The sequence below is a fragment of the Pelecanus crispus genome, chromosome 8 (assembly GCF_030463565.1).
Source record: "Pelecanus crispus isolate bPelCri1 chromosome 8, bPelCri1.pri, whole genome shotgun sequence".
Lineage (NCBI taxonomy): Eukaryota > Metazoa > Chordata > Aves > Pelecaniformes > Pelecanidae > Pelecanus > Pelecanus crispus.
Genome location: NC_134650.1, coordinates 6,334,790 through 6,350,775, shown reverse-complemented (window position 1 = coordinate 6,350,775; position 15,986 = coordinate 6,334,790). Strand labels below are relative to the sequence as shown.

Genomic DNA, 15,986 nt, shown 5'->3' with positions numbered 1-15,986 from the left:
ACACTCCCGCTTTGTGGTTTCACCTTTAAAAGGTTTTTCCCTTTGCAAGCTGGTTTGCTTCCCTTCTTTTCATATTGTGATTTTTTTTCATTGTGGTGGGGTTTTTTTTGGTGTGGGGTTTTTTTTCCCCCCACAGCTGGCTGCTCAGAATTAGTCTTTCCTGATTTTTAGCAAGGCTGAGAAATATTGCTAAAGATTTGGATGAAAATCTCCCATTCAGATGGCCTTTTGGGTCAAGAAGTAGGTAATAGCTTAAAGCTAGACAGTCTCCGCAAAAAATAAGCTCTTGGGCTGGAGGATTGAGGATCTCCCTCATATTGCCTGGTTGTGTCGAATTCCCACAGATTCCAGTCCTTTGGCAAGGTGCAGCCCTTCGGCTCTTGCTGTGAACTAACTCCTTTAATACACGTTGTACTTCAGAGAACTAAGGCATGGACTAACTTTGCAACATTTGCAACTTCACAAGCTAGAGCTGGCTTCTATCAGTGGAAGATAAACACCCCCAGGTGCTTGCATGGTTTCATGTCCTCCTCTCCTCTTCTCTGCTGTAGCCTGAGCTGGTTGGGCACTTTCATATTGTGGAATATATGTTCACTGAAATGAAACAAGAATCCTTACTCCATTATTTTATTTTTTTTTACCCCTCAAAAAGCCTGTGGTTCAATTTGAAAGTCATTTCAAAACAATCAAAACCTGTTTTTGGTGAACCCGTTATTCAGCAAAATGTAAGAGTTGCCCAGCTGCACTGCAGTATTTCAGACTAAGGCACCTTGGACTAAAACCAGAATGTAAGAAATCTTTCTGAATGCTTCAGAAATTTGACAGAAGATTAGCCAGAAATAGATTGGTAAGAGTGAAAAAGTAGTAAATTAAAATTCTCTGATCCTAAGAGAAGTATAGGAAAGGTCAAATGGAAAACTTTGCACTGAAGGCAGCCTGGAGCTCAGATGAAGGTAAGCCGGAGAACCAGGCAATGAGAGCACCTAGAGACCATCAACCCTCTGCTTTCTTTTGAAGCTCAGTGGGACAGTAGCAGCTGTTGACATAATTTTTCCAATAAAGTTGAAACCAGTGAGAAAGTGATGGGTATTGATTAGTGTCAGCTTCAGTGAATGTATGTCCATCTCCCACACTGCAGAAGATCATGCAGTGTCCTGCAAGTCCAAAATAATTGTTGGTGACTCATGGGGGCTTCCAGGGCACCAAAGCCAAGTGGACTCTTTATTGACTGTGGTACTTTCACATCTTCTTCTTACTGCATAATTGAATAGCACTGGTGTTGGACAAGTGAATGCTGTTTTGTCTGACTTTCAAAAGCATTACCTTTCAGCACTGATTTATGTTCTCAGATCTGCGTGAACAGATACTATAGGTGGACTGAAGAAGACTGTATTTGTGGTACTCATGTTGCTGAGGAGACAGGTAGGAAGCTATACGATAACCTGTTGAAGAGACCCTGACACCCATGACATGAAGTGTGCCTTCTTCAGCTACCAAAAGATACTACTTTTCCCTCCAGCCTTGCTTCCCCCATGCTACAAGATGTCACTTTATTTCTTTAAAGTAAGTTCAGTTAGTGTTTAGCTTTGCTGTTTAGCTTTGTAGACTTCTGTTCTTTTTGGAGTAATGGGAAAATGTAAAGAATTTCTCTGTTGAACAACTGAAGAAGTAATACTCTCTTGCTCGGCAAGAACTAAAAGAGGATAGAGTCTGTTCTGACTTCAGATGAGGGGACCATGTTACTACTTCTGCTAGCACAGTGTGCATTAATAATTAATATTTTCAGTGTTTGTGTGATCAGTATTTTTGTCTAAACATTTAGTTTATGGGGAGAATAAAGAAGGTGGATATACTCGTGGACAGCTTTTTACCTTTTGGTTCCTAAAGTGAAACATAAACTATGGTGTTATAGCTGATGATTTGTGGAAGGTTTTTGTATTTGTTCCATTTCTTCCTATGGTCGTTGTTTAACTGATCACAGGCAGTTTTAGAATCAAGTAAACTTGGAGCGGCTTGGTTAGCCAATTCTTAACTAGGTAGAAACAGATGATAGAATTCAACTAATCCAAGTCCAGTATTTGGATAAAACCTGTAACTCGTTGCAGAATCTCAGATCTTGAGTTGACTCCGTTTTTACCAGTTTTAGACAGAATGTGTTAATTACTGGTAGCCTTTATGACTTATGTCAGCAGAGCGCTCAGCTAACTTCTTGATTACTCTAGCAACTGCTTTGTAAGGCAATTTGAAAGGATTTTTTTGGTGTTGGCTTTAACATTTCCTGTTTACTCTGCAAAAGTAACAGGTTAGAGGCTAAGTGGTCTTTATACACTGTTCCAGTTCAGGAGGCAGAAACTACTTGAAGCTTTGGAGCAACTGTCTGGTTTTACCCTTAACAGCTTCTGCTGTTTTTCTAACAGCCGTTGACTTGTCTAGCCTTTTTAGCATCAGTGGGTTAGCACCATTTAAAGAGAATTTAATTGAACTTAAAAAAAATTGAATATCTCAATTTGCTGTTGCTTCTGATAGTTTTCCAATATGTTTGACTCCTTTTAAAAACATTTCTAATAGCAAAGTTAGCTAACGAGTTGTCCACCAACCCTCCAAACACCATTATACCTTGTTAAAATACAGAGTTCTTTCATTTTAGCAATTATTACGCATGTGTGTACCTGTATATATGGGTGTACATATATATATATATGTAAAAGGCTTCCCAGCCTGTCTTACTGGACATTGTGCATTCGCTTTCCAAAGTCTGATTTCCTTCTCTGTAGTAAGAGCAGAGTAGTCATTAATACTAAAGCAATTTTATAACACTCTGCAAAGTGAATGCAAATACAATTTCTGACCACTTTATTTACATTTACATATTTACACAGACAAAGATGATACTGTCTTTAATTCAGGAGATAAATTCCTTGCTACGTAATTCTTGAAAGGCTGTTATTTTGAGGTGCGGTGCATCTGATTTGTCCCTCTAGGAGAGTTCTCTATTGCCTGCCAAGGAGCATTGTATCCTACCAGCTACATCTCATTTAGTAGACAAACGACCTCCATTTGATTAGGCTGGAAGCCAATCTGAAGGACAAGTCAGACAGCACTGAGTACAGCTTGCTTATCAATAGTACGTGAATAACCCGACAAAAATACAGAGGTCCTGACATGATGATCGTTCCTTTAGAGGAAGGGGGATAGATGGTGGAAAGAGACAAATAGAAACTCTTTTTAGTCCTGACACTTGCAATTGAGTTGGGTGAAATTTTTTATTGGTGATAAAAGATACTGAATTTTCACTGAAGTTCACACAGATAAAGAAAGAAAAACCCTGAAAATGTTGAAGGATTTCATGGCAGTGGGTTTGAAACAAACCATTTCCCTTCTTTCCCTTGAAATACTGCATTTTTAAACAATTCTCTGAATTGAGACTTGAAGTGCTTGATTTCTTATCAAATGAGTAAAATGTGATTTCAGATGAACTGCAATGATTCGTTTATTTCTTCACTTTAAAAAAAAAGTCAGTATTCAAGTCCATTTGACCCAAAAGGAATTAAAAATATCTTGGACCTGCCAGAAAACTAAACTACTGCATGTTGACCTGCCTCTAATCCCTCTAAAGCCCACAGACATTAATGCTAAATTACGCCCGTGTGTGCTGGGGAGATGGATTGCCTGCAGAGCCAGGCTCCCATCCCTGCGCTCCCTGGAGCTCGGAGGCTGTTCGCAGGCTGCAGCTCTCAGGGCTGGGGAGTGGGAGATGGGAGCAAGCCCTGGCTTCGCCTTCCTAGGGGCAGCGGGGAACTGCAGCAGGAAGACCGACCATGATTTCTTTTGCATTTGTGTTGTTCCAACTTCTGCCTCTTGATTTGCTTTCTCCCCTGAGGGTTTTGGTATCCATGCATCCATCCAGCTTCGTTCCTCCCTCCCTTCCTTCCCCCTCTCTCCATCCCTGGTACATGCTCATGAGAAGCGCTGCATTTTGGAAGCATCTCTTCTCAGCCGTTGTCTTTGGGACTCTGTCTCCCACCCACACACTGCAATAGGAAGGGCAGTGTCTAGCAGTTTGCCCTTTGTAGGGCCTGACAGATTCAGAGCTCTTGTACAAATGACAAAAGAAGCCTTTGCCCTTGATTTTGAAATGCCTTGGGAATAAACCTCGTGCGCTTTCACTGGAGCAGAGACTGGTTCTCTCTTTCAGGGTTTTTTACTGTCATTTTGAAGTTTAAGAAATTCCTGCGTCCTCCAAGTTAGCTTTGTCTTTCTTACAGTCTCTAATCAATTGCAGCTGCTTTGGTTATTGCAGAAAGTCCAAGCAGATTTAGCAACAAGGATATTTTCAAAACATAGGTATAACTATAACTCCTTCTTGCTCTGATTCAAATCCTGCCAGTGTAAGTAGCCAAGGCATCATGCGTCGCATTGCCTTTGCTCGGACTGCCTGGATGATGTTTTCTTCTCTTTCTCTCTCTTTCTTCTCTGCTGATTTCTGGCACAATATTCTGAGAGGTACAAGAAGTTGGTTGAACTTACAGGTAGTTCAGATCACACGCATTTTTCACCCTAGAATTTGGAAACTTTCTTCCCATGTTTCTCTTCGCAAGGTGAAACCAGCGGACAGTTTACTTTGTCTAATTAAAAGATCATTGTGATTATATAGAAGAACAGGGGCTGTTTGCATGGTCATTTGTGTGATACATTGTTTACACTGATGAGATTTATACTATGTTCGTTACACTTGACATTGAAAACATTTAATTGGCTTATTTACAACTTTGTGAGACTTTATACCTGACAAAAGAGCTCCCTTTTTAAAAGGATGGAATAATCCCGCTTTGAAATGTTACCGAAAGGCAAGATTTGTTGTTCTGTGGTTACGGGGCTAAAAAGCATTGGAACGATGCGTATTTGCTTCAGCCATTATTTTTCAGTAGTATTTCCAAGGATGTGTGGTTATTGTATGTATTTCTTTGCCTTTTCTCTGGCTTCTCACCTCCCTGCCCTGGCTAGGAATTTGAATTTTTTTAACCTGTGTGTTTTTTAATGTTTGTTTGTTAAACTGTAATTAAACTTCATTTCCCCTTCTTGCGGAATTGTTGGCTTACGGAAAGACAACTGCCATCCCAAGTAACGTGTTGTTATTCAGGTCCTGTACCATGGTTTGGCATTTCATTCTCTTAAAAATGCAAGTGGGATTGTTAGACATGTCACCTACAAAGCCAGGGGGTCAGCTAGGCAGCTTACTTAATGTGCTAATTTGCTGTAATTTAATCATGCTTGGAATACGGATTGGACATTCGAGTATCTCGGTGGCAGACTTGGACTCAAATAGCCCACAAACACTTCGTTAAAGCCTGGTTGGGGAAAGTAAGTTGTGGGTCAGATCCTGATCCCTTGCTCAAAGGGAAGCAAGGAGGCTCTGCGTTTGGGACTTCAGCTGGGATCTCGGGGGCTCGTACGGCTTCGTGGAGCCATGGCTCTATGCCGAGCACCTGCGCGGGGACATGGCTGAACCCTGCAGTTTAATTAATTATGCACTAACTGCAAATGAGATTGAGAGCACTGAGCTCCCTTTGTAGCTCTACTTGAGTCATGTAAAGCAAAGCCCGCTTTGCACGGGTGCACACGTGCGCCTGAGGGCTTCTGAGGGTTGGAGCCCTTTTCCTGGGGCAGCTGTGGGCTCTGGAAACTGGTGGGATGTGGTGAATCAGGCAACATGTTTTGCAAGTCACAGGCACTGCAGTGCCAGCCAGTTTACAATGACTTGCCAAAATATTTGCAAGATAAGCATTTCCCAGATGCAATCAATTAAGTCAGTGAAACTTAGAAGTTGGCCCATAGATTCATTTTCTATAGAGTAGCTTTTTTTCCCCCCTTTTTGAACTTACTTTTAAGCACTGAGTTAAAAACATCTTGCTCATTCATTATTTGGTGCTAAATTGTGAAACCTGTGTTTGCATTAGTAAGGTTGATAGCTGAAAATTTTCCGAAGGGTAAGTTTTCCTCTTGGAAAAACTTTATGTTCAGCTCCATTTCAACCAGGTCACACAGATTGGTTTGCCTGGCTGGTTGGCCATTCCTTTCATTTTCCGTTTTTGACTATTATGTTGTAATATGAAAGTTAAAATTGTTACACAGTATGTTCCACCATTTGGGGGGGGGGGGGGGGGGGGGAGTTTTAGCCCAAGGTATTCTACTACCTCGCTCTCACTTAATCTTTTAACAGTGCAATTATCTCTCGTCTTTATGTTATTCATTGTGTGACTGTGGCCCTGATGAGATCAATTTAGTTTTCAACTTTTCTTTTTAGCATTGTAATACCTTTTCGCTTTGTTATGACATGCCAGAAAATATCTCCTTGGCAACATCTAGCTGTGGTTATTCTTAGTGCCTCTCGCCTGGCCGTTTGCCACGGCGTCCACCTGGCCATTGTCACTGTGCTAATTGGTTTATCCTTCGGAAAAGACAATTTTTTTTTTTCAGTTTTGAAAGTTCTCCTCTATTTTGCCACTTTGGTAGGTTTCAACTTCGTTATTCTTTGTAACTCTGATGCAGGCAGGCACTTGAGCATGTCCTGAGACTTAAAGTCACTGTGCTGTTGCGTAGGTGACAAGAAAGAAAGGGAACGGTGATTGTGCCTGTGTGTTTGCAAGAATGTGCATTCATTCTGCAAACACGGGACCATCGTTGTGCCCCAAGAAGTTTACAGGAATTGCTCTATAAAGGCCCAACTCTACAGTATTTGAAATACTGTTAAGTACTTTGAAGTCCTGCTGATTTCAAATGCCACGTCCAGATCATTCCAGCAGGAGTTCAGCTGCCATATCTGCTGGCTGTCTTGCAGCTGGAGCCTGAGCCCTGTTTTTGAGAGCCCCACCCAGCTTACCCTGACACCCGTGGCAACCTTCCCCTGGACAGACGAAAGGTGGAGCAGGCTCTGTGTTAAAACGCGGTTTGGCTAGAAACGGCATTACGGTAAATGAAGAGGCAGGGAGCTCGTAATGAGATCATATGGTTAGCAAAGCATGCAGCCCAAAAGTTTCCGTTTAAATTACCGCTTCTCTGCAGATAAGGGCAGGATGAGGATTTGTAACCTTGGTGAGGATGCCTGGTGCATGCCTGGTCTTTAGACTGCTAGTGCGGTCTTGCTTTTGGTTTATGTAAAAAAGTGGAAGAGGAGGAATTTGAACGCACACCCAAAGACAGTTCTGCTGCAGTAATTGCTCTTGGTTAAGGATTTACCAAGTAGCAGATGCTGGGTTAAGCTGTGATTCAAGAAATCACAAGAATCCTCTGAAAATTGAGCTCCAAGTTAAAATTGTGTTGAGGCAGTGCCCTCCTGGGGATGCCTCTTAAACAGGGCTAACTTTGTATCATGTACCCAGTGCACTGTATGTGATTTGCTTCTCTTGTTTAGACCATTTTCAATTTGCTTTCACCTCACAGGAGCTCTCTTCCATTTTAATTCACCTTGCTGGATTTACCCAGTTTTCTTATGAATGATCTATAGCAGAAGGGTCCAAATACAGACTGCAGTATGGGAAAGGGATTTATAAATTATGAAAGACCAATGTAGCTGAGCAGGATGGTTAAAGGGGAGAAGAAAGACAAATAGAGGACATTAGGAAAACAAAACAGAAAGCAAAAAGAAAGGTGAGCCGGGCTGTAAAACCAGCAGGAAAAAAGTTGAAAAAAAAATTAAAAATTCAGAGAAACTGTTCTTTAGCAAATGGACAAAACACATCACAATTGTGTGCAACTGGAATGAATAACAAAAACGCAAACTGAGGAACTTAAAAATGGGAGAAAAAATTGCCAGGGGATAAAAAGCAAGATTTGTTGACTGTTCATTGTTGCCTCCAGCCTCCACGGTCACCATGGAAGACAAATGAGGATTTGGTCGAATACACAAATAGGCTAATTGGGGGCTAATTGGGGAGTCAGTTGATCACAGAGGACAGACACGACAGAAGCCTACAGCATACGAGTGGCAGGGACCATTACAAAAAGACGACTTGTGATTTAAAGTGCAATTCCCAAAAGAGCAGTTCTTTGTCAAGCTGTCGAGGGCGTTTGGTACTTTTCCAGAGGTGCAGATGTACTTGAGCAGTGGGAAGCTGAGAGCTAAAGCAAGTCCACCCTGCCTCCTTCTGCTTCCCCACCACACAGCCTGTTCCTCCTGCGTTTGCAGCACCAAGTGATGGATGGCCTCATGCCGACGCTGCGATCGCAAGTCCCAGGCTCGGAGCGGCATTGCCACCAGCTGCAGCGCAGCTGAGCAGGGCTGGGTGCCCCAGGCTTCTGCACCGTCGCAGCGCTGGACGTGCAGATACGCTTGCCACCGCAACAGAACAGGCTCCAGCTGTGCTTCACTGGTGTTCAGTCTGAGTCACTGGGGTTAAAAATTACAAAAAAGCCCCACAACAAAAAAGCGGGTGGTTTGCAGCAAGCCACATGAAGGAGTGGGAAGCCGGGAGTCCCTCCAGGAGTGTCTCCCAGAATGGAGATCAGCGGCAAAACAGCACGTCAGAAGTGCTGGTCCTTGTGAGGCTGCAGAGAAGGTGCTCAGCAGTCGGCTCAGGTGTCTGTCTGCTTCTGCCGTGACAGATGAAGTGTCTGCAAAAAGCAAACAAGCTGCATTTGAAATGGTGGCTGGCCGGGCTGAATGCTGCACACCCATATTTGAAAAGAAATTCCAGTGAGTTGCTGTGCTGACAAGGCACAGATGACAGCTGTGAACGCGACGCACAGTTCAGTCTCCCAGCTGCCTCTCCTGGTCTCTGCTCTGGGCTTGCCAGAAAGTCCCCTTCCCGCTACCAGAAAGAGGAGGTAAAAAATTAGAAACTGCTTTATTAGGACAATATTGCTGCTGTGAGATTGGGGAACCCTAAAGCTGGTACTATTAAAGTGCAGTAGCTTCATAAAGGACTCTTGCAGAACTGTAGGTGCAGCTGTATTTCCCTGAGCCTTTTTGAAAAGGATCATGAAAAAACAAAACAAGATCATGAGCCAGCAGCTGTGCTTTTGGTGGATGTCCTAAAGGGAGTGACAGAAAACACGGGGAGAGGCGGTTTTCGTGGCAGGCAGTGTGTTCATGCTTCGGTAACTCACAGCATCTGTTTGAGCTTTGCCTGCCACGATGGGTAAGGCAGAATCAGGAGATGTCATGTAATTAGGTTTCTGTAAAGCACATGATATCAAAGATTAATGAGGAAGGCGAAAGTTCCCAGAAAATAAAGTGTAGCCAGACATCCCAAACTGTCACAGATGGAGAATTCTTCTGAAGACCTGCAAAGGCAAAATTGATATTTGTGTCAACGTGAATTTTCCCTGTCCTAGATGGGGATTGGAGCCAGGCTGCATGATGCTGCCATGGTACTGGCTGTTCAGACCGCTAGTCCCAGCGAACGTGGAAGCTTGGGTGGAGCCCAGATACAAAAAGTAAAATACCAGATTGGAAAGTGGAACAGTTTAGGTAAAAGATTGGGATATTGCACCTTGTTCATCAGAAGGGAGCAGAGGAGAGGGATCTTGTATGACGTACAATGCTGCAAGATATTTGCACCCGCGTGGTTTAAAGACCTCTCCTCTTTAGGTTTCAATGTACTCTACATATATTAATGCATCATCGGGGCTGTCACAGCTGCGGACATTGTCTGGTTCTTGAGTCAGCAAACGACTAGGACTTTGCTGCCTGGGAGCAGTTAGGATCACTTGCCGGCGTTAACTGCAAACAAAAATGGAGGACTCCCAAAAAAACCCCAGGCTGCAGAACCAAGCAGGATTATGCACACGCTTTTCCCTTGGCAGTTTTGCTGCCCAGCTCTCGGCTGCCTTCTGCATCTCCCAGCGCCGCGGGGAAAGTCTGTGTCAGAGTAAGGAGCACAAGCCAGGCTGCCTTGCTCCTGGTTTTATGCTTAAGCCAAAAGCACAGGTTTCCCTTCTGTTGACAACTTGGGCACTTTTTATTCCTTCACTGGAAGACAGTCTGCAGTGTCAGAAGAAAATCACTGAGGTATCACTGAGTTTTTAGCTGGCTTTAGAAAAAGGAGGTTTTTTGAGGGATATTTGGGTGAACTGTTACAGTGCTGCTGTCCTTTTGATTTATTCTGGATGAGCAGCACAAGAGAAAAATACAGCCTTGTCTCTCAGTGGTTAGTTTTCACAAATGTGAAGTTTTCCTAGCGGGAGCAAGGAGAAGGTTTCAACACAGGCTATTGTTAGCCCCTGCAAATGCCAAGTGTCTGCCCTTGGGAGATGGAGAACAAAGTTGGCACCAATAATTAGTGACTTATGCACTGATTTGGCAAAAGTTGCTGAAAATCAACATCTGATGGAGAGGTCTTGGGAAGATTTAGTAAAACACAGTACAGTTTGGGACTTTTGGGATGTTATTGTACAAAGCGCAGGGGCAATCGGAAGGAAGGTAACATGGAAAATGTGAAGGAGGAGTTTGGTGTCTTAGCTCTTTGAGTTTTTCTCTTGAGCTTTTCTAGCATATTGTTAGCAGTACAATAATGCAACAAAGTTACTGATACTAACTAGGGAATGTTGAGATGCCAAAACATGACAAATTTCTCATTTACTACAGATGCAGCTTTGTTTCACTTCCTCTTTGGTAAGATACAGGTATTAATTTGATTTGGATAGAATCATAGAATGGTTTGTGTTGGAAGGGACCTTCAGAGCCCACCCAGCCCAGCCCCTGCAGTGCCAGGGACAGCTTTAACCAGCCCAGGGTGCTCAGAGCCCCGTCCAACCTGGCCTGGGATGGTGCCAGGGATGGGGCCTCCAGCACCTCTCTGGGCAACCTGTGCCAGTGCCTCACCACCCTCAGTGTAAAACATTTCTTCCTTACATCCAGTCTGAATCTATTCTCCTTTAGTTTAAATCCATTATTCCTTGTCCTGTCACAACAGGTCTTGCTAAAAAGCTTGTCCCCATCCCTCCTATAGGCCCCCTTTAAGTACTGCACTAAGGTCTCCCCGCAGCCTTCTCTTCTCCAGGCTGAACAACCCCAGCTCCCTCAGCCTGGCCTTGTAGGAGAAAAATCCAACATGGGAGTAACACAGCATGGGCCAGCAAATCCAACAATTCATCATCCACGAGACCGAGAGGCAGAGCAGCACCAGAGAAGGAGCCCGTGCGATGTGTGGTCAGGCCGTGTGTGGAGGCATCCCTGCCTGTCCCAGGAGAGCCTCCCGGGAAAGGACACTTGGTGGGAAGTTGGGATATGAATCAAAAATCTTGCAGCTACTGTTGCAAATGTTTTGAGCTGTGCTGCTGCTCTTGGGATGATTCCAGCGCCAGCTGGAGCCGGTGCGGCTTGCTCTCCGCTGGGAAGCACGTCGGCTCAGTGCCTCAGAGGTACCAGTGCCCACTGGGCATGTTGTCTCGAGTGGGTAACGCTCAAGGGGTGAAGGTAAATGTGGGTGTGGGGAAGTTTTATGCTCCAAGCAAAATTTAAAGTGGTTGGTTGGCACCCCCTGGCAATGAGGTGACTCCCAGGGAACCTCCTGATAACTTTTCCCAGGAGCTGGCAGGACTGTAAGGTTTATAGCCTGACAGTGATGAAGTGAGGAGCAGAGAGGGAGGACAGGCAGTTTTCACTGCAGGATGGTCAATGCAGGATGGTAGGATCACATTTTCCCTCTGGCTGTTTTACTCACAGCAGGAATAAAGATACCGCACTAGGCTTTAGTTTGACTTTGATATGTAAGGGAAAGAACTGAAAGCACAAAAGCTCTAGATAGCTTGACAGCCAACCGTCCACCAAAATAACAGCACCCCCAGCCAGCAGAGCTGCCCGTCTGCAGCCGCAGCGCAGGGCTTGGGCTCTCCCCGCCTGCCCAGCATCGCTGTTCTGCTAAAGCAGGTCTGGTACCTTTGGCCTTGCTGCTGGTTACTGTAGTTTTTGGTGAGCAGCAGAGAGAGGACACGACCTGCAGCCCCTGCCAGCCGAGTCTTACTTTTCTAGAGAGCTCTTAAGATTTATGGTCAAATTTTACAGTAACTGTGATTTGCCTTATAGATCATGAATGTATGATTGCCGCACAATCCCATGGCGAATCCCCTGAGACCACTGTGCTAGCTAGGTAATTACTTCTGGGTGCTAGCAAGGATTAACACTGACATTTTCCTGGTGGAGTAAACCACGAGGTAGGGCTGGAGCTGGCTGCTTGGCAGGTTTTGAGTCCTGATAAATTGCTGTCTCCATTGCTGCAAGGCCAGACCGGTTCCCCCTCCACGGTAAACCTGGGAGTGACAGCTGGGCTCTGCGTGAAGAGTGAATTTTCATGCTGAATCATGGATTCTGACCAGACTAATTTTAAAAACTTGTGGCCCCAGGAGCAAAAGCTGCTGGGAGCCTTGAGGCTGGTAATGAGGACATGGTGGCTGCGCTTATTAGCTGCATTAAATGCTGCCCTCCCAGGAGAAGGACACTGTGGCTCCATGGGGATGCAGGACCACTGCGTGGGGCCTTCCATCTGTCTGGTGAGCGAGGGGAGCTCTGCCAGTGCAGTGGGGTGGCCCGCAGCTGTGGGTCTCATGACAAGCATGTCCTTGAATCTTGGTGGAGAAATGGTAAGAAGCTGCCCAGGCAAACTCATGACAAGCATGTCCTTGAATCTTGGTGGAGAAATGGTAAGAAGCTGCCCAGGCAAATGTGTCTTTTGAGGACTGTCCTTTGACTGGAGGTCTCTTCTAGGAGGCACAGAGACAAGCATCTCGCCGCACAAGGCACGGGGCAGTAAGGAACACCGTGGTCAGGGCCGGGGACGCCGGGTGCACGTCCCTCGTGGCAGCCGGAGGCTGTACAGGTCCGTACGTTGTTGTCACCACAGCAGGGAGCTGTGGGGGGCTCTGCTCAAGCCGCAGATTGCCCAGGACCTGCTGAAACGGCAGCCCGAGGCAGCGGTCTTGAGGCAAGAGCACAGGCATTCTTGTAATGAGCCCAGTGATCTGGTGACTCATTCATCCCTTCCCAAGCAGCCGGTTTTGATGTGAAAACTTCAATAAATGAAGATGGAGAATCCACTTCTGTAACATTGCCAAGAGTTGTTTCTTATTTCTGCTTTGAAGGTGATGGCTTTAGCTTCCTCCCTTTGCTTCCTATTATGTTTCTGTGAACTAAGCACTGGGAGCCTTTAATCAATCCACAGCACTCTCGCTGCCTTTCTTCACCTCTCTGAGCAAGTCTTTTCCTGACATTCTCTGAAATCAAGAGGTTCTTGGTGGGGCTTCCAGGGCTCTTGTAATGCAAATGATAATAATGATATTAATGCTAGTCATTGTTATTCTATAGGGTGAAATGTCAAGATTCTGTATTTTCATGTTAATTTTTAGTAGGTAGGTGCTGCATTAACTGTATCCCATCCTGTCAGAGAACGTGCTTTTCATATCACAGGCACTATTAAAATCGTTAGTAATGAAGTTGGCTACTATTGTGCCTGATGGGTTGGTCTTTGACATACAATAATGCAAAGTGACATGGAAAATTGGGAATGAAGGATGAAAAGCTGTTAAAAAAAATTGTGAACATAGCTATAAATTAATTAATTTCATATCTAAAATGCGTTCCTGAGTTGTAACGGTAAAGAGGATCCATGTCACTACTGTTGAATTGCATGGGTGTATCTAGGAAAGGAGCTAACGGGTTGAAGCGGGAGGGATTGGTTTGTTACTACCTGCCTGGATAGAAAAAGGCTGTATTGGCAACTGCACTTGCCTTGAAATAGTATTCTGTGGGCAGTAAGATCAGATTTTGAAGTATGGTGTATATCTTTAATTGTTCTGAAATGGAGGATATCCTTGGTAGCACAAGACCCCCAAAAGGTGTATTTTTGTTACAAGTACTGTTAAGCAACAAGTATTTTACTGCAAACAGCTCCGTTCTTCTCATCAAGACATTGGTATGACTTGCTCTCCTTTTGGCCTTGTATTTATTATGCAATATTACTTTGTGGAAAGCATTGCTTTTACTTTGCAAAATAAAAATCTTTTGGGTCAGATTTCTCTCTCATTTAGGTCATTTTTTAATTGACACTAAGTGAAACTAATGCTGTTATGTAACACACAGAACATAACAAACGCTGCTACTTCAAATTTATACCAGCTTAGCTGAGACCTGAGCCTGAACCTCTCCTGGCTGATAACTCGTTTGTCTGTTTGATTTCAGCGGCTAACCTCACTAATTTGGATAGTCTCGACAGCGCGTTGAGCTTTATTGAAGACCGGGTGCATAGATCGAGGCAGCGCTATCGAAGGCATGCGACGGAGGATGATTACAACATTGAAGTCCTTCTGGGGGTTGATGACTCAGTTGTTCAATTCCATGGGAAAGAACACGTTCAGAAGTACCTGCTGACCCTGATGAATATTGTGAGTACAACCCCGCTAACTGCACTGTGGGAAGGCACTGAAGGGACAGTGAATGTAGGTTGGGTTAGCCATTTGAATAAGACATAACAGATTTGCTAGTGGCAGAAGATAAAGTAACTCTAGGAAGAAAATCCAGGCCGCTTTCAGAAAAGCCAAAAGGGGAGAAGGAAAAGAAGAAAAAGGAGCCAAGGAAGCTGACTGTGGGACTCTTAAAATGTTCAAAGTCCTGCTTATGTGCTTTGGTGGATGGGGGCGCAGGGTCAGGGGCTCAGGTTCTTGGAAGTCATTATGTTTTAGCTGTATATTCCCTTAACCTAAGCTCCCTGCTGAAAAACATGGTTTGGAGAACTGTCTTCAGAAAGGTTCTATTAGAAACTTCGATTGGCTTATACATTTTTAAAACTACTCAGTTAAAGTCTTTGATTCCTCAACAACCACTTTAGGTCCCAGGCCACCTACCTACTCCTTGTTCACCCTGCAGTAAAATGTTATGCAGTATATCACTGAACTTTCTTAAATTGATTTAGTATTTACTCCATGACTGACATCTTTAGGTTTCCTTAGTTAAATATTTAATCTTCAGAACCATAGTCTGTGCAACAGACTACATAGTGTAGTAGTGATGAAAGGAGACACTGGAGGATATTATATTTGAAAGAACCATTTTTTCTTTCTAAATATCAGCGCAGCAGACACAGCAGCCTTCTAGTACCCCAGTCAGTAAGCAGGGACTCTATTTTGTGGGGAAAGAATCAAGTTTTGAAAAATCATCTCTACTATAGATCAAAATCAAAATATGTTTTATTCTTCTGGCCAAAAAATGGAAGTCAGTGGTAGCCCCCTTCATAGGCAACTCATTCGGGGGTGACTTTCTTCCTTCTCATTCTCATCTGGAACAGGAGTCTCTTTTCAGTAAAACACACTGCTGTAAAAACTTTAGGTTCAGTGAATGTGTGTTCTTAGTGAAATATTGTTGAGTAAAAAATTGTAGGTCTGCTCTGTTTTTGACAAATAGAGTATGACTGCTGAAGTTTACAGTCATGTCAAGAGGATGAGCATCTGTATGTGACTTCTTGGCATTACAAACCATAGAGGCAGATATATGGACAGAAATCCAGGCTAGTAGGTACATTTGCCTGGGATGTACTTTTTCCAAGATATGCTTTTTTAATTATGAAGCTTATTTTTTTCTGTCTTTATTACATTCTTTTAACAATGTGTAGAATGTCGCTGTTTTTCACTTTAAATGAGAGGTGGAATACAATTTAAGAAAATCCCTGGTGTGATATAAATTCAGTTGCACTGACTTTTTATAACAGTATTGTAAATAGTTAAAAACCTGCACTAACATTTGAGTTATAGGGTACTTAGTGTCTGCTCTGATGGCTGTAAATACATATATTCCAACAGAAATGACATAGTGAATTTCATTTATTTGTGTGGTTTGTTTCCTCCGAGGCTTCAAACAAAGTCTACAGTGAAACAGATGGTTTTATGCATCTCTAAATTAACAAGCCAAACAGGCCAAACCAAGAATGTGGCAAACAGGCTGAAATAGATTAAACAGGACTCTTTACTTATCATGTCACTTAAATCTATTTTTAAGAATT

The 15,986-nt window shown here is 43.7% G+C and overlaps 1 protein-coding gene across 1 annotated transcript in view; it reads left to right on the top strand.

Annotated features, from left to right (window-relative positions):
* ADAMTS2 (ADAM metallopeptidase with thrombospondin type 1 motif 2) overlaps positions 1-15,986 on the top strand; it is a 188,521-nt gene that overhangs the window by 115,265 nt on the left and 57,270 nt on the right. The window contains exon 4 of the mRNA XM_075715199.1: positions 14,174-14,376. Coding sequence (XP_075571314.1) covers positions 14,174-14,376 — 203 coding nt within the window. The remainder of the gene's footprint in view (positions 1-14,173; positions 14,377-15,986) is intronic.